Source organism: Chelonia mydas, chromosome 21 (assembly GCF_015237465.2).
Source record: "Chelonia mydas isolate rCheMyd1 chromosome 21, rCheMyd1.pri.v2, whole genome shotgun sequence".
Taxonomy (NCBI): domain Eukaryota; kingdom Metazoa; phylum Chordata; order Testudines; family Cheloniidae; genus Chelonia; species Chelonia mydas.
In genome coordinates, this window is record NC_051261.2 from 10,433,070 (window position 1) to 10,456,087 (window position 23,018).

Here is a 23,018-nt window from a genome sequence, read left to right on the forward strand (position 1 = left end):
AAACAGTCTTTTAAAAGCTGATTACACGCTAGTACAAAGCAAGTGTCCTGCAGGAGAGAGCGGCATTAGGAAGAACTTAGCATGACAAGGGATGTTTGCGAACTAACCTAGGAGATCTTTGAGCAAGTTTGGCTTAGGATGGAACTTGGAAATGGCTTTAGTGAGTGACAAGTGTCCACCTAATCCACCCAGTGGAGATTCCCCTCTCTTGACAGGCCACAGGACAAGCAGCAGTCTGTCAAGTGAGGCCCAGGGCTGGACAGGATGCAGAAGGAATTTCAGTCCACGATTGACGTGCACTGGCAGGACTGCATGCGGGGGCCCAGAATTGCATTAATGGGGGGGCAGGGTTGCAGGTCCCGATTCAGGCGCACTGGCTGAGCAGTGCAGGGTAAGCTCACACAGCAACAGCCTCCCTTGCCTGGCAGAGCTATTTTCACAAGCAGCCAAATGGGGGGAAATTAAGTATGAAGGAAAGAGTACCACTCCAACCCTACAGCCGGCCTCCAGATATCCACCCAAGAGGAAGGGTGGCCTGGTAGCTATGACACCAGTGTGGGGCTCAGAGATGGAGTTTAATTCTTATCGTGTGACCTTGGTCTCGCTCTGTGCCTCAGTTTCCCTTCTGTAAAATGGGGATTAAAAACCTTCCCTTTTTCCTATCTTCACTTTGTTTTTAAGCTCTTAGGGGCAGCCTTGCCTCTCACCAGGTGTCTGTACAGCACCAAGCACAGTGGGGCGCCAACCTTGATCGGGGACCATTTTTGCTCCTGTAATAAAAATATTTTGTACTATTAGTCACCAGCTCTGGTCTAACCAGGCAAGTGCATGTCCCCCAATTGCTATAACCAGGTGACACAGTGAAACCCTGACTCTGCTAGCCTGAGTAAAGCAATGTATTTCACACAGGTCCCCATCTCAAGGCCACTTACGTACTCCCACTCCCTTTCTCGCTCCCCCCCGGAATCTCGGCAAGAGACCAAACAGCTCCGGAGAGTAGAGCAAGGTCAGTTATAATAGAAACGAATTAATTAGTCAGGCACAGAAAAGTGCTGGAGAGAGGTAGGAGCTGCTGTAATAACTATTAAATGAGATATACCAGGGTCCTAAAAAGCCACACTTTAAATACAGTAACAACAACAATCAGAATAGCAAAGAAGTCTGTATACTGTACCTGCACATATACACCTTCCTAGGGTAATGACCGGATACCATTATACTGTATCTACACATCGCCAAGATTTGCTAAACTGACTAGTGATGTGGAGAGCTGGTGTGACACCACCAAGCTGACGTGGCTTCAGGCTAGCTGGTGCCTCGGTTTCCCTCCCTCCGGTTGGATCTCCCAACCTTCCAGCCTGGTTTGGTTGCTCCTGGGGCTCGGCCCTATGACTAAAGTTGTTCAAGTCCATCCCTTCTGGGGTTGCTAAGTCCAAAACAAAATACAAAAACCATCTTCCACCCCAGCCTCAAGCTGGGCACAGCCCCTCCTGCCTGAGGGTGTCTGTCTGTCTCCCTCCCTCCTCAAGCTCCAACACTCTTCAGCCCCCACCCCGTGGGGTTCACTCTCACCCCTCAGCCCCTCCTGGACTCCCCCGAGTCTCTTCCTGCTCTCTCCTTGGTCTCTTAGAAGCTGTGGAGCCAGAAAGCTAATTCCCCCCTCCCCACTCCTACCCCCACCCTGTTTAGCCACCTGACCTGCCTGTTCTGGTGACTTTGCTCATTTGCTCCCTATTGCTTCTTGCTCTGGTCCTACTGATGGAGAGGAAGATGGTGCCAGGCTGCCTCACTCTCTAGTCCTACTGACTGAGATGGGGCCAGCTTGCAAGCCAGCCATGTCCCTGCCCTACTCGGCTCATGCTGATGGACAGCACCGCACCTGGTGTCCTTGAACGTGTGACTTTCCTAAGCACCTCCAAAAACCAGGGCCAAATGAGCTGCATTGAGGCAGAGTCAGCTCCCCTACCCACTGGGCCATAAATCACCCAGCTGGCACCTGTAAGATAAAGCGTCTTGTGCAAAGGATGCTCAGCAGAGGCTCCGTTCCACCAGCCACGCTCGGCGAACATAATCTTCCTCTTTCAGCCGAGCGACTTTTGCTGAGTGCCCTTCTCCGAGTGAGCACGTTGGCTCCATTGCCCCTCAGCATAACCTTTACCTGCCAGCATGCTCTGGCCTGGCTTTTGAGAGACCACAAAGAGAAGCAGCACGCCCCTTTCTCAGCCAGAAAGAAAGGGGCTGACAGCTTGGCATGTCCTGCCATCCTCTCTGTTGGACAGCACCTTTGTGGTCACGGAGCCTGAGCAAGAGGCACTGCCCTGCTTGCCAGCTCCAGGAATGGGGTGAGGGGTTGGGGGTGAAACAGGTGCTGACAGAGGAACTTCTGCCCTGACTGAAGTTTACTCTGCAAACAGGGCCTATGAGCCTCAGAGCAAAGAGCCAGGAAAAGCCCTGGTTAGGTCAAAGCTAGCTCAGATATGCCTACGTGTGCAGCGTACCCATTGCAAGAGGGATAGATGAAACCAGGGGGCAAGGGAAGAGGACAGTTTCTCCCTGAAATGGTGAGCTGAAGGCTCACAGCCCCTCCAGCACCTAGACAGGAGGACAGCTGCCTCTGAACACAACAGTGGGGTAATTAAGGAGGGATTTCTCTGCTGTGAAAGATCAATGGATTCAAGCCCTTTACCAGTATCTTCCATCTACACATCTCCAAGCACGCTATCACCGTCATTCATTGAGCTTCATAAACCCCAACTCCTTGAATGAAAAAAGGATTACCTTGTTTTACAGGCAGGGACAGTGAGCCCGAGAAATACATGGGACCAGGTTTTCAAGTGCTCAGTCCCCACAACTGGGCCCAGATTTTCAGTAGAGCTCAGCTCCCGTGTAGGAACCTGAACAAGGGCCAGATTTACAGGAGTGCGCCGCATCAGTAGCTCCCATCACAGCAAGCAAATGGTTAATGGAACCCAGGAGTCCTGATGTCTGATTGGACAATGCTCCCTCCCGTCAGGGCTGCATGGAGCAGATTGTTGGCAGGGGCACCATTCAGACATACTGCCAAGCGTGAGGGTCCTCAGACAAACAGCACTAGAAGTGTAGGGAATATTCTCCCTGAATGAATGTGATTTCTGGAAGGCCACGTAACATCCTGCAGAGACCCCACCCTGGCTTCCGCACTAGGACTTTGGAACCACTGGAGCAGCACCCACCCCCACGAAGGGTCTATCCAAGGCCCAGTCCATGCTGGGCTAGCCCACTGGAAACATGTAAGTAATACTGGGTCATCCCCCACCAGCGCAGATCCACTGGATAAAGCAGTTAGGTCTCTGTGTTAACACTAGAGCCAAATCCCGAGGCTCAGACTTGGGCAAGGTCTCACTAAAGTCAATGGGAGTAAAGACAGTGATGGGAGGCGCAGCTGCTTGAAGCTCCTTGGTTGCAAAGGGACTGATTCCAAGTCCACTGAAGTCCATGGGAGTCTGGTCCTCATCCAAAGCCCATTGATGTCCAGGGAAAAAGTGAATAAGGATTTTTGCCCACTGACTCTACCGTATTAACAGGCTGAGGGTGATCAATATGCAGCACCCTCCCTCTCTCCAGAAGCTCCCATGTGGGCATATTAAGGTAATTTCCTATCAGCCTGTTATACAAGTCAAGGGGAAATCTCCTTTTCGCACAGAGCCATTAACAGGAACAAGCAGGCGCCGCATTCTGGCAAGAGCTGGCGCTAATTTATGGGCAAGGTGGCAGCATGACAGAGGCCACGGGACAAACCCCGGGGAGGTTAAGATGCTCCCCAGTGCTTGTATATCTCGCTAAGCTTTTCACCCATTTCACCCAGGGCGATCTGCCGCGGCTGCGTTGGGAGTGGGAGAGACGGAGGGAGCAGCAAACCCCAGGCCACGCTGCCAATGAGCGAGGGGGCACAGTACAAACCCCAGATGGTGTTCTTCCAGGCCCTGAAATTGGGACATCCCTATGGTGGGATATTAAATTCTCTAATTGACCTGGTCAGCTCCCAACTCGGTTCAAGTCCCACAAGTGGCTGAGATGGCCCCCCCTGCACAGCGCATAAGTTGCCTAGCCTCCAAGGGACAGATTTATGGGCCCAATCCTTGAGCCCCCTCGCTCACCTGAGAATCTGATCCAAAGCCCGATGAAATCAGCAGGAGCCTTTCCAGCAGGGTGTGGGTCAGGCCCTGGCAACAGTGTAATTACAGCTCTGTCCAGGGTGCTGAATTCAGCTGGACAGCAGCAGCTCCTGCAGTCAACAGTCTTCCAGCGAGACTCAATAATTGAGCGCTGGCTGCACAAGAACGGCAATCTTTGAGAGGAAAGGGAGCCAGCTGCTCCCCACAAACCATGCAATACTGCGAACACCACCCTTCTTTTGCCATCGGGCTGTAGGTTGTGCACTCCAATTCCTACCTTCTTTGCTGGTGGGCCAGAAAAAGTTGTGCCGAGAAAAGGAGAGCATCATGTGCATGCCTTTAGGGAGCTACCAGGGGGCAGGTGTTTGCTTCTCTTCTCCATTCATCCTATGTGCCTGATCTCTAATTGCAGTTAGTTGTATTAGCCTTGTGCCAGGGTTACAGGAGGCAGTTTACCAAGGTCAAGGGCATGGAGGTTTTCTTTTATTTTAATCTCAACAAGACTTATCTGCCGAAGCAAACCTCCATATGCCTGTGACTAGATAGGTGGAGATTTCACAGCTGTGCACTGCAAAACAGAAACACACAACTTGAAGGCAACTTGAGAATGAATTCCTGAGTTCCCATCAAGGCAATGAACTACCGTGAGCCGGTCTGAAATCCAACGGAGTGTAATTAAAACACAAAGGAAAGTTGGGGGGGTGTTTTGTTTTTCTGCTGCCCACCTTCTGGTTTTGTAATGCCACCCATCACCATGGTACCTGAGCAGCTCTCCTTAAGTGCATTCCCTGAACAATGCTGCAACAAATTCCGTATGCAAGGAAAATAGGTTAGTGTTAATAAAAGCAGAGGCAGCAGTGTGGATAAGACACTGGGTTGTGAGCCACATGAACTGGTTACTTGACCTTGAGCAAAGTCACTCACTGCTGTGTGCCTTGTTTTCCCCATCAGTTAAATGATCATTCCCACACATTCACTTTCCACCAAGCATTCATGCTGTTAAGAGCCAGATTGCACAAGGCACTTTTAGGGAACAAATACCACAGGGCTGTGAATATGGGGAAAGTGAGTTCATTTGAAAATCCAAATGAGTATGCATGGGAAATATGTTTCCAGTATTTGCTCACTTTGGTAATTACACTCTGAAAAGAGACACTGAAAAAAAGAGTGACATTGGATGGTTCTAAATCCATTCCCTTTCAGTGATTCCCATACCTAATTTGCTTAGCAATATAATCTTCAGACTCATAAACTAACTGCCAGTGCCACAGATTCAGCCTGCGATCTGAAAATCACTGTGTTCTTTTTGTCTTAGATGCCATTGTTGATTATCTACGGATGCATTTCCAATGAACCTCTCATTGGAACATCTAGGCGCAAGTTACAGAACTAGGAATTGCAGATTGAAGAGTCTTCATGTGGAAAAACAGAGAAACCTCCCATTCAGCTTGGGCTGATTGTTGCTGTGATAAAGGTCAAGAGAAGGCAACATGGTCTAGTGGGTAGGGCACTAGACTAGCACTCCTGAGACCAGGGTTCTCATCCCAGCTCCTGATCAGCTGAGCATCTTTGTTCAAGTCACTTCCCTTCTTCTTCATGTCTTTGTTTCCCCTCCCACCCTTTGTCTATTTAGGCTGTAAGCTGTTTGGGGCAGGTGCGGTCTCTTAATATGTGTATGTACTGTGTCTAGAACAATGGTGCCCTGATCTTGGTTGAGCTACCATAATACCAATAATAAGGAGGAGTCATTTTTATATCGTCACCTTTTCCAGTAATGACAATTTAAGTGCTCGATCTTTACATCAGGTGGGCAACCACGTGTTGAAAAGTGAACAAATGATCCCGCAACACCTTTGCATGCATTGTCACACTGGTTGTTTGTGGAAGTGACTGATTAGCAATCTCCCAATTTGCATGCACAATCACGGCAACTGCATGCACAAGTCTGACCTGCAACCCCACTCCTATCTCGTTTATACCTGAAGACGTTAGAGCCGCCGAAACCTCCATTTAATATTATCCAAACCTTCTTTACATTCTCGCTAGCTGAGTCACTTCTTTTACATGACATGCCGAGACACCGAGCGCAAGTAATGAACCCAGCTCAACTGGAAATAGACAGACACGAATATCACATAGTAATGAACAAATGCATCATAAATATATATCGGCCTCTTGAGGAAAAATATAGAAAACCCAGTGAAGGATAAAACAGGATGGAGGGAGAAAAATGACAATATGAAATTGATTCAGACAGATGACTAAGGAATCTTGCATTTGGCTCGAAATATTACTCTCTTCACAAAATAGAGAGCTGCACATTATGAAGCATTGCATAACATGTGTTGCACAGCGGTTAAATTACATAAATATAAAGCTAATATTTCATCTCAACGTGTTTGGTGATGGAGCGAGAAGAGGCCAGAGCGCGTGCATGTTTGCATATCCTATGGCACTGCAAGCAGGCTTTGTCCTTTCCCTGCCCAGAGCGTTTGAAGCAGGGTCAACTATTCTGGGATCAGAGACAGACTCGGATATGACTAGAAGAGGGGGCTGGGAAGGCGTCCCAAACTTCTGACTCTGTCCTTACACACTGCCTATAATAGGCCAGGGGAGGAGGCCGGATACCTGGGCCATGGTGGCCCTGCCTGCATTCCGCCTCTTCCCGTCCCTGCTCTGCCCCTTCCCCGAGGCCCACACCGCTGCCTGGCGAGTCCCTTCTGTCCTCCACTCCATCTCCCCCCTCCAGAGCTCCCCACATCCCTCCTCTCCTCCACCCCACCTCCCCGCAAGAGACACACCCCACCCACCACATCCCTGCAGGTGGTGGGGGCCTCATGGGAGAGGAGGGACACGGGGAGTGGGCCCCCAAGAGGGGCAGGGCATAAGGCAGAGCAGAGGTGGAGTGTAGGCAGGGCCATGGGCAGAAGAGGCGGAATGAGGAACTCGCCTCCCACAGGGGAAGCTTCACCCACTGTCCATGGCTCTGCCATTAATTTCCTGGGCTCTGCTCCTGGCTCCGCCACTAATTTCCTATGCAGCCTTGGGCGGATACCTTCACACACCCTCATGCCTTAGTACCAGCCTGTAAAATTAGAAATACTAGCTGCCTTTGTAAAGCACTCAGGATGCACTAGGATAAAGTGGCGGCTGTTAAAAGCTGCACACAAGACAGTCTGAAATGCACAACAACTTTACTGAACCCACACACTTACGAACAACACAAATTACCCTATACTTACAAGGCAATAGATGGTGCTCTTTCAATTCTTATCTATCTACACATATACTAATGCTGCTTTCTCAATATAGGAAATAAACTGTACTACTGGCTGGTAACTACTGGTAAATATTGACTTTTTAATTGCCAATCCTGGGTCAAAGTTTATCTTACCCTGGCCCTGCACCCCTGGCCCATCTGGTCCAATGCCCTGTCTCGGACAGTGGCCAGTACCATCTGCATCAGAGGTGGGTGCAAGAAACCCTTCAGTGATGGGACAGTCTGCACCCAGGGGAAGCTTCTGCTCAGCTCTTTAGTAGGTTTACACCCTGAGGCAGGAATGTACATGCAACAGCATTAATAGGAGACTTTGGTAAATACTGTAACAGCAGGTCAAGTTGATAATGCACCAGAAAGAAAACAGCTTGAATGCTTCCTGTAACTACAACAATGAACATCACCACATTATGAAAATACAAATGTACTCCAAAGACTCAGGACAGGCATAAAGAATTGAAGCACAGCTGTGTTATGGAGGAGATGGCAGGCGTGCACACATGCAGAGGGAGTATAAAGGCACACCAAGAAATTTGGGACTTTAATTTTAAATATTTTGCTGAGAAAGATGCCAGGAAAAGGCAGCATTGCCTCGCTTTCATTATTCCAAGGAAAGCAGGCTGCCTGTTGACTGAGGCATAATATAGTGATGCAAGCTGATTTCAGGTAAACTTTGTGGCTTGACAAACTGCCCGTGTCTCATTCACACCACTCAGGCTGTGTAAAGGACCTTTGAAACAGGAATAAATTACATGCCTCTTTATACTACCAGAGTGGTGCAAAGGGGCCTTAGAGTAAAGAAAAACCTGGCCCATATGTATATTTTTATATATTCTTCATTCACTTAATCAGGCTTGACACCACTGTAACCCCACTGGCTTCAGTGGGGCCACTCCATATCTACACCTGTGGAAGAGAAAGAAGAATCAGGCCCAAGCTATTTTCTTTGTAGACGCTCAGCATGTTGGGCGCACGTTGGGCTCTTGAAAATCTGCCGGACTCTGCCCCCACTGAAGTCAATGGGAGTTTCTGAATCATTGGCGTCCCGAGCTGGACCAACACGGAATCCTTTTGAAAATCCCACTCCTATCTCGACAGTCCGGGGGCCAGGTTTTTCAGAAGAGCTCAGCTCCCATTTACACCCCGAAATACGGACAAATTTTCAAGGGACATTTCTAGGCAGAGCTCCACATGCAGCTGTGGGGGTTGGGTCCCTCTGACAACGTGTGCTCAGCGAAGACGAAACAGACCTGCATCTTGGGGCTGATCACACATTCCTTGATGACCCAAGCACTGACGCCCCTTGATGCATATGTATCTTGTATACAGGCATATTACTCCCCCAGTAGCTGTAGGCCAGATTGTAAACACTCCAGCAGCATTGCTCACTGAGTAACTGCTCACCACGGTGAGTGACCCAACCTGGCCCGTGACATAAGGTAGCGTTTTATTGCTCTGTAAATAAGTGTGTTCCAGCAGTTACAGCAGGGTTCCTTCCGATCATACAGTGACTAATTACACTGCAGTTATACTGTAATTACAGTGTAATTAGGCTCTCTGATAACCAAATTAACACTAATTCACATAACCAGAAGGTTAGCTGTATAAACGAATTGTGGCACTCGGTCTTCAGTTAATGCATGTGTGTCTTGACTCCGGGTACACTAATTTACACTGTATTGCTAAGTCAGATAGGTAACTGTCCAGTTACCTGCAATTATCACAAATTCACTTGTCTTAAGCCACAGCCATGCTGGATTTGGAGGATGACTCTAAGTCATTATAATCATTGTATTGGGAAGCCGCGAGGGGAGGTGGGATTCCTGGGTTCTCATCCCGACTGTGCCATTGGCTCATATTGTGACTTTCAGCCAGTCACTTTCCCTCTCCGCCTCTCACTCCCGCAGTGGGGAAGTGAGACTAATAGAAACAGCTTTGCCGCTGGGCTGCTCAGGAAAGAGACTCTCGCTTCTGTGGCTCCCATCACATCATCTCCCAAAACAGCCCCTGTCGAGTCTACCCCACACCAACCCTCAACTTCTGGCTGGATTCCCTGTTGAGTGCGAGGGTGGAACATCGCTGACTTCAGTGGAGTGGCATCTACTTATGCAACTACGGCGAAACTCCCCCTGACGCAGACATGAGGCCTAGGCATCACTTACAGCCCAGGGCTCAGTGACACCGTCCCTCTGCACAGGCATGAACTTCACCCCTCGTGCAGCTGGCTCACCAGGTCTAATCACTACGCTATTTCAGCTTACCACATGGGCACTCACATCAGGCCGAACTTGTTGCTTCGTGGGAGCCAAGTCATTGTGGGGTCACGTGACCTGCTTGATCTCTGGAACAAAGCAAAGAACCAAGGGGAGGCAAATAATTTGGTCCCTTAAATATCCCTCTCATTCCAGAGCCCTTCCATTGGGACAGCAATGAAAACGGACAACTTGCTATATTGGATCGGACTCACCGTGCGTCTAGCCCTTGGCGTGTCCCGTATCCTGTCTCCAATGGCGGCCAGTAATAACTGCTTCAGAAGGTAAAAGAAACCTTTCAGGAGGCAGTTATGGCCTGGATGCAGACTTGGGTTCCCTCAGCCCCCACCCTAGCCTCAGAAGCCCCTTGAAACCTGGCAGGCCTTTCCTCAGAGCTGTCCCCTTGCTGTGCTGAATTTGCGTTGGAGCAGACAGCACTCCTGGCAGTGCCAGCATGATGCAGCAAGGACAGGTGGTGCTGAAAAGATTTATAGATGTCTCTTTGGCAGAGGATGAAGCTGATGGATGGAGAAGGCAGGTGAGGGGCTGAACACACAACCTCCAAGGTGAAGCTGAACTGTAACCTTGGGTTCCCCCTTCTTGGGGAGTCCATAGGCAATTTAGTTCCTCAGCTAGAAAATGCCACATTAAGGGCCTGATCCAAAAGCTGTTGAAATCTACGGGAGTCTTTCCACTGACTTCAGATCAAGTCCTTAGGGAGGACCAAATCCAGGCCTCATGGTCTGATGCCATAACTCTCGAGGAGGAACTTCCAGAAGCATTTCCCTCTCCCTACCCCGCTCCAGCAGCCCCAGCTCCCACTGAGAACAACGCATGGTCCTTGCAAGTAAATCTGTTGGAGCTACATTTAGCTTCAGTCCACCCTAAGTAGAGCTGCAGCTTGCCCCAGTGACACGCCAGTCCTCTCTCGACCCTAACAGGCAGAACAAGGCTCAGCTTCTGGAACTCTGCAGATTCTTGCATTAGTGTCTCCTTAAGGGCAAAAGAGCAGTTACCCAGCACCACCTTGTGAAGTCCCCCGAGTATTCCAACTGACCCCGCCAGCATCTGCACTGAGTCAAGAAACTCCTCTGACCCACCTTTCCAAGGTGCTGAGCCCCTGCAACTCCCATTGAAATTCACCCCGTAAGAACATTTTTACAGACCTTGAAAACGCAGTCAGAACCCAGCCCCAGAGAAGGGAGGGAACCACCAAGAGGAAACTGTAGCTCCCACAACTCGGGTTGGCAGGTAGAAAACAAACTACATTTTAAACACAGCCGAACGCAAGGTCATACATCGAGGAACAAGGAATGCCGGCCACACTTCCAGCATGGGGGCGGGGGTGTATCCTGGAAAGCAGGGGTCAAAGTGGGCAAGCAACTCAACACGAGCTCCCAGGGAACGCTGTGGCAAAAAGGGCTAATGCAATCCTCGGACATGTGAACAGAAGCATGTCAAGCAGTAGCAAGGAAGCGATTTTAGCTCTGGATACGGCACTAGTGAGGCCAATACTGGAGTGCTGCGTACAATCCTGGTGTGCCCATTTTGAACAGTTTATTGACACACTGGAGAGAGTGTGCAGAGAAAAGCCACAAAAACAACTGGAGGGCTAGAAACAAAAATATGCTTTACAGTGAGACTGAACGAGCTCAATCAGTTCAGTTCGTCAAAAAGGAGACTCATCGACGACTTGGTTACCGTGTATAAGTATGTTCATGGGGAGAAAACAACAGGTACTAGAGGGCTCTTGTGCGAAAGGCACAAGAACCGATGGCTAGACGTTAATGCCAGACAAATTCAAATTAGAAATAAAGCACTGATTTTTAACACTGACGGCGATTAATCAGCGGAACGAATTACCAAGGGCGGTGGTGGATCTGCCATCTCTTGAAGTCTTCAGATCAAGATTGGAGCCTTGTCCGGGAGATATGCATTAGTCAAACATCCATCCTGGCTCAGTACAGGAGTAACTAGATAAAATTCTCTGCTCTGCATTATGCAGGAGATCAGACGGGATGATCTAATGGTTCCTCCTTTCTGGCCTTAAAGTCTGTCAACAACAAATGCCACTGGCTCAGGGTAAGTCTACACTGCAGTTAAACAGCCCCTTATCCATAGCCCCATGAGCCCAAGCTGGCACAGGCCAGCCGGACGTGTCTAATTTCAGTGTAGACATACCCTCAGACTCTGTTTTGGAGGCAGATCTCTAAGAAAGGGCTACCGCACTGGGGCAACATGCCTGAGACACAGGACAGCAAAGCCACCCTGCTGGGACAGAATCCAGGTGCCATTTGCCTTTAAAATAAAGCCTTTCCATCAGACACATGCTTCCGTTCCTGATGCATCAGTCAGCGGCCACTAGTAGAGGCCGCACGCTGGACTTGAGGGATCAGCGCTCTGATGCAGTACTGCAAATCCAATATTCTTAACACCTCCTCTACCACTGCCCCCACCACCGGCAGGGCAGACTGTCTAGCTCCAGGGAAGGTACTCACACAGCACCAGGGGAACAGGGTCCCCCCCACCTGTACAAGCCGGGCAGAAAAGAGCTCGGTCTCTTGGATGGCAAATCTGTGCGAGAGAGAATGCAAAACGACAACAAAAAAACGGTTACTTTCCCCTTTATTCCTCTCATTGTCAGGTGATTTGTGTTATAACGGTTCAGATGGGGCTGCTGCTTAGCACTGACAAACCCCAGTCGGGTTAGCAGCTAAGCCTTTAACGGAGAGCAATAAAAACCCTTTTTCTATGCTAACACTGCACTCCCTGCCTCCCTCCCCCTTTCTCATGCACACACAGCCTACATCCAGACAAGCAGAGATACACACACAAACCCTGTCACTCATACACCTATGGAGTCACAGGTACATCTAGTCACATGTTCTCACTGCTATGTGCCACATATCCCTGAACATTCATACACACGTTCAAGGTCTACAGAGATGCACCCAGACATACACACACTATTACACACCCACCCCTATGCGCACACCCACAGGTCCATACACCCCCAGGTATATGCAGAAACGCCGACAATCAATACGTACACACAGTGCTAGATGTGGACACCTTTGCCCTGAGTAACACACACAGACCCGCTCACGTATGTACAGATGCAGGTGTATACACACCAAGTACGTTCCCCCATACGTCCACACGATCACAAGTACTTGTGCATCCAGGAACAGCCACACCTGCCTCCTCTGAAGCACACATGCACTCATGTACGACTGCAGACCTGACAAAACATTCTGCTTTTCAAGTTAAAATCCTAAAGAGCAGCGATTCCCAGTTGAATCCCTAGATGGACGCTTCTGCATATTAAAAGCGCAGCCGGTTCTCAGAGCCACTGGATTAATGCAGTTCCTATTTATAGGGCTTTGATTAGAAGCTTGTCACCTAGAAGTTTTTATTCCCGTTATCCATTTATAAGGTCGTAACACAGTTTGATGTGCATTAGATGGACTGGTGTCCCACAGATCTTGCCAGAATGTAATGTGCCATTCAGATACAGTTAAATTAGTAATAGGCAGCCGTCGGTGCACGGCAGGACTCTAACTGCCTCTGAAAACACACTTTAGTTCTCGTCTCTCCATGGATTATTATGCAGCAGATAGCCAAAGGAACGCAGAACAGGGATAGGCCAAGCCGAGCTCTCCCCACAGCCAGTTCTACATCATTTCCTGTAGCATACTCCTGCTAAGAGAGGTTAGCACCTAGCAAGCACCCCTCAGGCAGCATTGCTGTGCCTCCTATTGGGAGAGGCTGGAACTCCCCACACCTGGGCAGCTCCTCCCACCGTTTCCTATGGGGCCTTCTGTTGGGAGGGGCTGGGTGCGGAGTAGCTGTGAGATGGCCTCCAGTCAGTGAACTTGCACCACCGTTACAGGAGTGCTCAGTATTTGCATGTATGTCAATAGTTAGTTAGTGGATAAGGTGCCATATCAGCTCTTAACAGCGCCTCCTACTGACAGAGGCTGGGACTGGAGTAGCTGTCTGTTCTCCCCTTCCCCACCCCCTCTGACTCCTCCTGCAGATTTCCCTATAGCCTCTCCCAGAAGGAGGCTCTAAGACCTCATTTCCACCCCCACCCCTGAAGGAGTGGGAGGGCTCCTGTCCCACTCCTTTCAGAGGCTCCTGGTGGGGGAGGCTAGCACTGGTGTGACTCAAAGCTCCCCCTCCACATCCAGGACTCCTGTGTTATTCTCCACAGCAGCCCCGCTTGGGGGAGGCTGGAGCCGCAGCAGCTGCAAGCTCCCAGAATGCAGCCAGCGCTCTCCCCCCTACTCTCACTGGCGATAATCCTTTCTAAGCATCCAGTGGCACCCGTCAGCCGAATGCTTTCCGATTCCTGTCAAATCCTTGCAAAGAGTTTTGCTGAGCACAGACTTTCAGGCTGTCCAAAGTCTAGAGACAAGTTAAAGCACCTGCCCGCAGGGATAATTCCACTCAACTGGGAGAACCAAGCAACGGTGCCAAACTTTATTTTCCGTTAAAGCCTGGTAGTGTTTGTCTGACGTCTTCTCTCCTGGAAAGTGCCCCGCTCGGTGACTGATCTGAAAAGGCTGGGAGAGTTGGAATAGGCTCACTGGCTGGGCCACAGCAAAGCCCCAACTTATTCCAAGTCTCCTTACACACAGCGAATGAGTTTCCTAGCCACTTACGCAGAAAGAATGGCAGGCAGCAGACACTGCGGTCCAGAAACTGCTGTGGACTGACTCAGATTCCTAGTCCAGAAGGGACCATCCAGTGTGATCTCCTGAACAGCAAAGGCCATAGAGCTGCCCCAAAAAGATCTTTTAGAAAAATATCCAGTCTTGATTCTAAAGTCACCAGTGATGGAGAACAGAATCTAGATCTCTTGCTGGTGCCCAAAGGATGGACCGTGCTACCCCCCGAGAGCGACATAAGCTCTTTGGGGCAGGGACTGTCTTTTCATTCTGTGATTGTACCGCACCCGGCACAATGGGGTTCTGCTCCATGACTGAGGCTCCTAGGTGCTACCCAAGTACAAACCTTAATAATAACAGGAGTCACTGACTCTGTAGAGCATATTCTGTCTTGATTTACATCTTGTACAACCCAACTAACGGGGGAAAAAGTCAGCAAATAATTTGATCCTGTGTCTTGAGATAAAATGTGTTGTGTTGTGTGCAGGCCATCACCAACTTGAGAACAGCTGGGGCATCTCTGTTGGCAACTCAGCACCAGCAATCAGACTGGAAACAAGACAGGCATTTTTAACTGTGAGAGTAATTAACCACTGGAACATGCTCTCTACCCTTGTTTTGTTCCAATTTCAGCCATGGGGGCTCCTCTCTTGAAAGGGGGAGCCGGTAATACCAGAACAGAGGTGGCATCATTCTGCCAATGCCACAAGGAGGGGGCGAGGGGAATGTGCTTGTGTTGTCACGGCGAGTTCAAGATGGGGGCCTAGCATCCTGATCAGCCTGGGCCACAGGGAGCTTGTTTCAGTGTAAGAGGGAAGGGGGGGGAGGAAATTCCCCACTGCAACAGCTGGGGCGATGACCTTGCATCCCTGCATTGTCGTGGCTGTATATCTCAGGACACTGTCACAAGTGTGCAGCCCCGTGGACACGCAGGGAGTGAGGGCTCAGCTGTAGTGAATGTGAAGGCGTGGTCCAATGAGGCTGCTGGACACTGACAGTCCCTGTGGTTCTCTCTGGCTCGCCAACTCCCAGACTGAGGCAGCCTCTGCTACTCCAGACTCCAACACCAGGTCTCCTCTGAGTCCTGGCCTGGATCACACAGTACCAGATGGGGATAAACGACAAAGGTCTGCATTGCCCTTGCAGACAATTTCTCCCTGAGCCCTTAACATTCCTCCTCAGCATCCGAGCCCCCCATCTCACTGGCCTCCAGAAGCAATAGACAGTGCAGCTCACACAAAGAGTCTTAATCAAGGCTTTGAAATTTATGTCGTGCCTGGTTCATCATTGGTCCAGAATCATTTTTTTAAAATCTCCCAGCTGTAGCCACTCGTTGCCAGCCTGCAAAGGGATGATTTATACTTCAGGGAATGAATCAATACAATATGTGGCCAAAGACATCTTTAATCTTGCAGAAGGATTAGGCTGCAGAGGGGGACGTCAGCAGCAGCCCACAGCCGTTCCATTCAGATTTCAATTTGGAGATCAGTGCCTCTTTCTTCTCTCCCTCTCCTGCCTTCCTTCTTTTCTTGCACCGCAGTTAAAGAAGTTGGAAACATCAAACTTCATTTAGCAGGCGGGCACCGCTGTAATGGGCTGGCTATTTTGTCCGTGCTAGCGACACAGAAGGGCGCCCAGGTACCGGGGGCTGCCTGGGGAGAGACCCCATTGGAAGGAGAGGTCAGAGTTAACAGGAGAGATGCAATGCTCCACTGGTGGGGGGAGATGCAGCCCCACACTCTGGGTCCGTTTGTCAGCTATGAAGGTGCAAGGGGGCCACAAGGCAGCCAGGCAACACTCCCCATAGGGAATATCCCCACTGGCACATGCCCCTTAGGAACCACTCTGGAGCCGGAGGGGTGTCAGGGCAGGAGGGGGAGGGGGCGGCTCGTCTTAGTCACTCCAATAGCTCACAGTGGCTAAGCAGCTGCAGACAGGTTAAGTCTGCCCCCAATGCAACTCTCACCTGTGCCAGAGACTGCACCTTAGAGGGGGAGAAGAGGAGCAAGGGAGAGGGCTTGTCTATCACTTCATTCCCACCCTGCATTGCTTCTTCCTCTCCAGACCGCTAGAGTTCCCTAGAGTCTCACAGGGACTGCCCAGGCAGAGCCTAGACATCAAGTCCCAGCCATCAGGGATGCCTCACAAACTGCCGTTCCCCCACAGACCGTTGCTGTGACCCTTAGCGGTGCAATTAAAAGTGCTTAGGCGAGATTTATGGTGGGATTCTAGCTGCAGGGTGGTACCAATGTAGAGCACTTGGTCACCATGTGGTCTGCAGGAATAAGCAATTACAATACGGTTGATGGGCCGAAAGCACATATACAGAGGCATTAGCACGCATTAGGCTATTTGGGGATTTAGCACAAGGAAAGAGGAAGAGGTGGAAAGAGGGATAAATCCAGAGACCCTTGTTCAGGCGAAACTCCAAGTGGACCCAACCCTGAGCAAGCAAAGACAGCAGGATCCGTCCCATTCCACATACATTTCCTCTCTCCAGCACAGGCCTCGTCTCGACTCGGTGTTCGAGTCACGTTTCACGCTGATTGTTCCCTTCGGCCTGACTCTTCACATGCCCCGTGCCAGACACTAGCATCTCTCGATTGCACCTGGGTCGTGTGCCGGACCCTAAGGCCCCCTAGGGTGGATCATGACTGAGGTTGAATTGTATGAGTCTAACCACGTGGACAGAGCTTTATGTTATGCTACCACACAAGTCCCCCACAAGCTGCCCCCCCCCGCCCAATTCAAAAAGCAGCCTAACCCCCAATGCCACAGACGGGCCTCAGGAAGCTGCAACAATCTGCCGACAGGCCACAGTGGTCGCTGTTCCCAGATGCCAACAGGCGCTTCCCAATTCTGCCGTGCCGGCAACACGACACGGGCCTGGGTGCGGGCTAATGCAGCACCTCCAATGGGCAGCTGTTACCACAGCAGACCGAGCCACAGCTACCTCACAAAGTTTACACTTGCAGTTGAGGACAAGTGCCCCTAGGATGATCGCACAAGAAGCTTCATAAAAACCAGCCCTTTCCCCTTCAGTTATCACCTCTGTCTTTGCTAGCTAGCCAGAGAGAGGCCATTCCTCACCTGCTTGATATATTCAGCTGTATGGACAGATCAGTGATGGAGAGAGATTAGAGGTCGGCCTAGAACCCACGTCCTTCAGCTTCCAATCTGCAGACGTTGCCGTCCAAGCTTAAGGACTAACTCAACCCCCGCTGTATCCAGATATGTTCTACCCCCCCTCCCCTTCCCTGCAGTTCCCAACACCATGACCCATAATGCAGTTCACCCCAAGAGATCCAGCTGTATTTTGCTCCCAGACCCCATTTCAACCCCATGGCCTGTATCTCGGCAGGAAGTTCACTCACCATCCTCTCTGGACTTCTGGATGAAGGCCTCCACCCCACTCTCGCCGTAGCTTCCCTCGGAGGCTAAGGTGGAGACGTAATTCCACTTGAGCTCCTTGACTATGTCCACCATTGCTTGGGCCTGGTAGGTGTCGGAGGGAACAACGCGGGAAAAGAAGTCGTACCGACTGTTGTCGCTCAGGTCGGGGGCAGTGGAAGCATAGCTTATCTGGGGTATCTGCGGGGGCAAGGAAAGAGAGGTCACAGAAATAAAGAGGAGCAAACTGCAGGAGCCTTAGACCACAAGCCATCTCACTGACATGACACGGGACGGCTTGAGGGAGGGCACACAAATCACACAGCAGGTGCAACAGTTGAAGAAGGCAAGACTGGGGTGTTGTGGATATATGAAGTACCGATGAATGAGGCTTGTTGACTCACATTCACAATCATTGTCTACCCTTGTGTTTGAAAACCCATTCCCACCCCTCAAGTCTTATTTTTTTAAACCGATTTTTCTCGCTATTGGAATAAGCGCACCATCCATCACCACTAGAGATAGAAACCCGGACTTAGATTCCCAAAAATACTGCACCTTCCCGGGCACTAAGATATGTTCACCAACCCTTGGACTTCAAATAAGGGGGCTGGAAAGGAAGAAAACAGACTTTTGCTTGCATGCTACCAGGGGATACTCTAGTTCTCCCTCCAGCAGCAGTTCTTCAGCAATCCGATCTGGGCTTCTCCCAGTCACGGCACCGTGAGGACTCTTGGGTGCAAGCAACTCAATGCCAGCAGAACACTGAAAGTTTTTCCCCAGCTCTCTACCAGCACCTGAGCAATACGGGGGTGGAGCTGAGGAGTGGACAAGTGTTTTGTAGATGCATCTACGTGCAATAAGATCATAACAGTGTTCTTGTACAGAAACTTTCCATCCATATCTGAAAGCACTTCATAAAGGCAGGCCTGTATCATTTCCCCTGTTTTACAGATGGGAAAACTGAGGCACGGACTGGCAGTGGCTTGCCCAACGTCAAACAGCAGGTTAAGAATAGAACCAGGAATGGCCCTAGCTGTTCTGCCGGCCTGGGCGGAGGAAAACTTTTTCGCACCGCCCACACCAGCAGCTAAGCAAAGAACAAAAACACACCCTGTGGACACTGGCACTCAGGGCATCCATTCTGCTCACCTGCCCACCGAGCTGGCACTGAATAGAACTCTGGTCTCCTTTGGCCCAGTCCAACGGACCACACATTGGCAATTGTTTTCAAGAACTCATAGGGGGAGCGTGAGATCCCAGAGGACTAGAGAACGGCAAACAGTACCTATCTTTAAAAAGGGAGAAAAAGAGGGCCCAGGGAATTGTAGACCAGTCAGCCTAACTTCAATACTTGGAAAGATACTGGAACAAATTATTAATCAATTTGTAAGAACCTGGAGGATAATAGGGTTATAAGGCATAGCCAGCATGGATTTCTCAAGAACAAATCATGCAAATGCAAGCTAATTTCCTTCTTTGACAGGGTTATTGGCCTAATGGATGGGGGGAAAGCAGTAAATGTGATACCTCTTGATTTTTAGAAAGTCTGTTGATACAATCCCACATGACATTCTCATAAGCAAAGTAGAGAAATGTGAGCTAGATGAAATTACTATAAGGTGAGTGCACAAACTGCTTGAAAGACCGTACTCAAAAGAGTAGTTATTAATGGTTTACTGTCCAACTGGGAGGGCATATTCTGTCCTGGGTCCAGTATTATTCAGTATTTTTATTAATGACGTGGCTAATGGAGTGGTGAGTACGCTTATAAAATTTGCGGATGACACCAGGCCAGGAGAAGTTACAAGCACTTTGGAGGACAGGCTCAAAATTCAAAACAACCTTGACAAATTGGAAGAATTGGTCTGAATTCCACAAGATGAAATTCAGTAAAGACAGGTGCAAAGTACTTCGCTTGGGAAGGAAAAATCAAATGCATAACTACAGAACAGGGAATAATTGGCTAGGTGGCAGTACTGCCAAAAGGGATCTGGGGTGATAGAGGATCACAAACTGAATATAAATCAACAACGTGATGCTAACATCATTCTGGGGAGTATTAACAGGAGTATTGTATGTGAGACACAGGAGGTAATTGTCCCACTCTACTCAGCACCGGTCAGGCTGGAGTACTGTGTCCAATTCCGGGCACCACACTTTGGGAAAGATGTGGAAAAACTGAAGAGTCCGGAGGAGAGCAACAAAACATGAGTTTTTAAGGTCAGGCTTGACAAAGCCTTGGCTGGGATGATTTGATTGGGGATTGGTCCTGCTTTGAGCAGGGGGTTGGACTAGATGACCTCCTGAGGTCCCTTCCAACCCTGATATTCTATGATTCTATGAGCAAAGGTTTAGAAAACCTGACCTGTGAGGAAAGTTTAAAAAAAAAAAAGGGGGTATGTTTAGTCTGGAGAAAAGGAGATGGTGGGTTGACCTGATAACTTCCAATATGTAAAGGGCTGTTATAAAGAGGACGGTGATCAATTGTTCTCCATGTCCACTGAAGGCAAAACAAGAAGTTACGGGTTTAATCTGCAGCAAGGGAGATTTAGGTTAGCTATCAGGAAAAATAAACTTATTAGAAGGGTAACTAAACTCTGGAACAGGCTTCCAAGGGAGGTTGTGGAATCCCCATCATTAGAAGTTTTTAAGAACACATTGGACAAACACCTGTCAGGGATGAGCGAGGTTTGACTTGGTCCTGCCTCAGCAAAGGGGGCTGGACATGGTGACCTCTTCAGGTCCTTTCCAGCCTGTCATTTCTATGATTCTATGCTTTCCAAATACAGCAGCCAGAGACCAGCGATGCAAGGAGAAAACAGAGTGAGGGAAGATGAAAAGACTGAGGGATCTTGATTCCAAGTGCCATGACTTTTTGACACTCCAAGAGCTTTGATCCTTGCCAAAGACCTGAGCTCTGGAAAGCTCCTTGCACTGAGGAGCCTGGGAGAGGAAACAAAAAAGGACGGGGATATTTTTCTCCTCCTCGCTCCCCGATTAACAGAGTCGGTTTGATGACATATACAAAGAGCTGGGAGGGGGGAAAATAAAAGACACAGTTGCTCCTTTGTATTTTCTCCCACAAAAGTTCTTAGCTTTGCAACAGAGCCAAGCAGATGGGGAGACTCCAGAGTCTTCCAGAGAAGAAAAGAAACCAACCCTCTTCTCCTGAAAAATACAAGGGGAAAAAGAAGAGAACACAACAAATCTAGATCAATTCTAAACCCTTCTCCCAGGCCCTGCCGGAAAAAAGAGGGACTAAAGGGCTTGTGTCAGCCAGGTCTGATGCTGCCTAAACAGCCGGCAAAACGGTTCTGTGATGCTTTAGTTTTTCCCCCTTTTTATCTCCTCTTTTCTCTCACCAGCCTCTCCTCCACCCACGCTTTGAGCCTAATTATGTCGATCTTCAAAGGGGACAGCCCTCAACTCCCAGAAGAGGGTGGGGGGAGAACCACAGAGCAACTGAGCTCTCAACAAGTCTCTTTGATTGCCTTTGGAGTAGCATGGGAGCTCTGTGCCTGGCTGGCTGACAGATAGCAGTTAACACCTCCCGCACCCCGCTTCCCCTCCCCAGCTTTCTGTGTGTAGTATGCTCTGCATTGGCCTGTCGGGCCACTTTGATCTCCTCTGTGTGCTCTCTGCATGCATGAGAGCTTAAGCATTCTTCGCCAGTCAAGCTTAGGACCGTTTCTCAGCTGACAAGGCTTGGAAGCAAAAGTGCAACCCCAGAGAGCAGAGGCCCAGCCTTCGTACAGTCTATATCACCACTAGCAGCCCAGGTTGACAAGAAAAGCCCCCAAAAGGCTCCTCCCACTTACCTTGCCCACTCTCAGAGAAGGGGAGGAGCCAAAAAGGGACTGGGGTGGACTGATAACTTGGGGCAACTCAAGGAGAACAAGGATGGGAAGAGGTCCAGCCATTTGACCCCTGGGAAAGAACTCCACCACAGGAACAATAACAGCAGCTCCCCATCAGGAGAAGAGAGGAACCACAAAGATTAACTAAATGGCCGGGGGGACAACCAAGGAAAGGCCATGGGGAGGGGAGTGGAGGCAGTTTATTTGAATTCTGGAGAAGATGGGTGGAGTCCACCAGAACAAAAGGCCCGCCCCCTCCAGTCAAAGGAGGAGCCACAGAGCCCAGAAATCAGGGACAACCAATGGAAAAAGACAGGGATGGGGTGAAGGTAAGACATACCAAATAAGGCAACCAGGAGGAGCCGCCAAACAGAGAATCCCAGACAACGCCAAGAGGAACTCCGCCTGCCAACCATGATAGCAAGGCCCCATAGCCTTAAAGAGCCTCTTCAGGATTTAGTTTTGGCACAGTCCACCATCCAAGCGAGCCTGGGGGAAGGAGAGGGCCCTGACTTCACCCTCCGCTAGGTGTAGGTTCTGAAATTCTCCCCAAACAAAGCAATAAATATGCCTTTAAAATTAATCAGAGCTGACTTGCATTGAATGGTGCATTAGAATGATTTATGATCTTGAGCTGCTTAGCACTTATATAGCACTTCAAAACGCTCTGCAGACATTAATTAATCTTAGCGATAGAAAAGGCCTATTAAATCAAGTCCATCCTCCCCTCACCAACCCACTGTTCCCTTATAGGAGATGTATCCAGTGTTAAATTGGTCGTGTGCTTTCTCAGCTACGAGTTTGTTGGCTTCAGGCTTATATTGCTACCGTGCCTCGTTTCCTAAAGCACTTTGCAAACAATGTGTACAGGAATCAATCTCGCCACCACTTAAAGGCAGCCACCTCTGGGGTAGAACTCAACAGCTGTCTAACAGCACACAACAATACAGTGCAGCACTTGAGGGCAGGAAGTGAAGAAGAACAGTGGAGCTCAATTAAAACTTCAGGGGATTTTTTTTTTTTTTTTTTAAAAGACCTGGGGAAATGTAGTTACCCGACTTGGAGTGTTGCCAGGATATGAGGGTATCACTCTTCGGTAGCCAAAAAAAACCTGAATTGCTCAGGAATCTTTCATGAAAAGGATCAGGAGCTGGGTTTTGCATCTCATCTGAAAGATGGTCTGGCAGTACAGTGTCCTCGAACACCATGCTAGAGCAATGGTTCAGAACGGATTGAGAGCTGGGGCAGCAAGGGAATGTTACCTAAACCCATCTTTCCCTTCCGGAAGCCAGGAGTCAAATCTGATTTGGGTTACCAAAACCATCAGTTTAGGAGCTACAACCAAAATCTTTGTCCTCCACCCCATATAGTTTAAAATCAGGGAATAGCCCCAGAAGACTGCTAGAGGTTAT

General features: G+C 49.5%; 1 protein-coding gene across 5 annotated transcripts in view; it reads right to left on the minus strand.

Annotated features, from left to right (window-relative positions):
* GRM4 (glutamate metabotropic receptor 4) overlaps positions 1-23,018 on the minus strand; it is a 245,303-nt gene that overhangs the window by 115,279 nt on the left and 107,006 nt on the right. For all 5 annotated transcript variants that reach the window (XM_043533672.1, XM_043533671.1, XM_037885170.2 and 2 more), the window contains one exon: positions 17,731-17,947. In XM_043533672.1, coding sequence (XP_043389607.1) covers positions 17,731-17,947 — 217 coding nt within the window. The remainder of the gene's footprint in view (positions 1-17,730; positions 17,948-23,018) is intronic.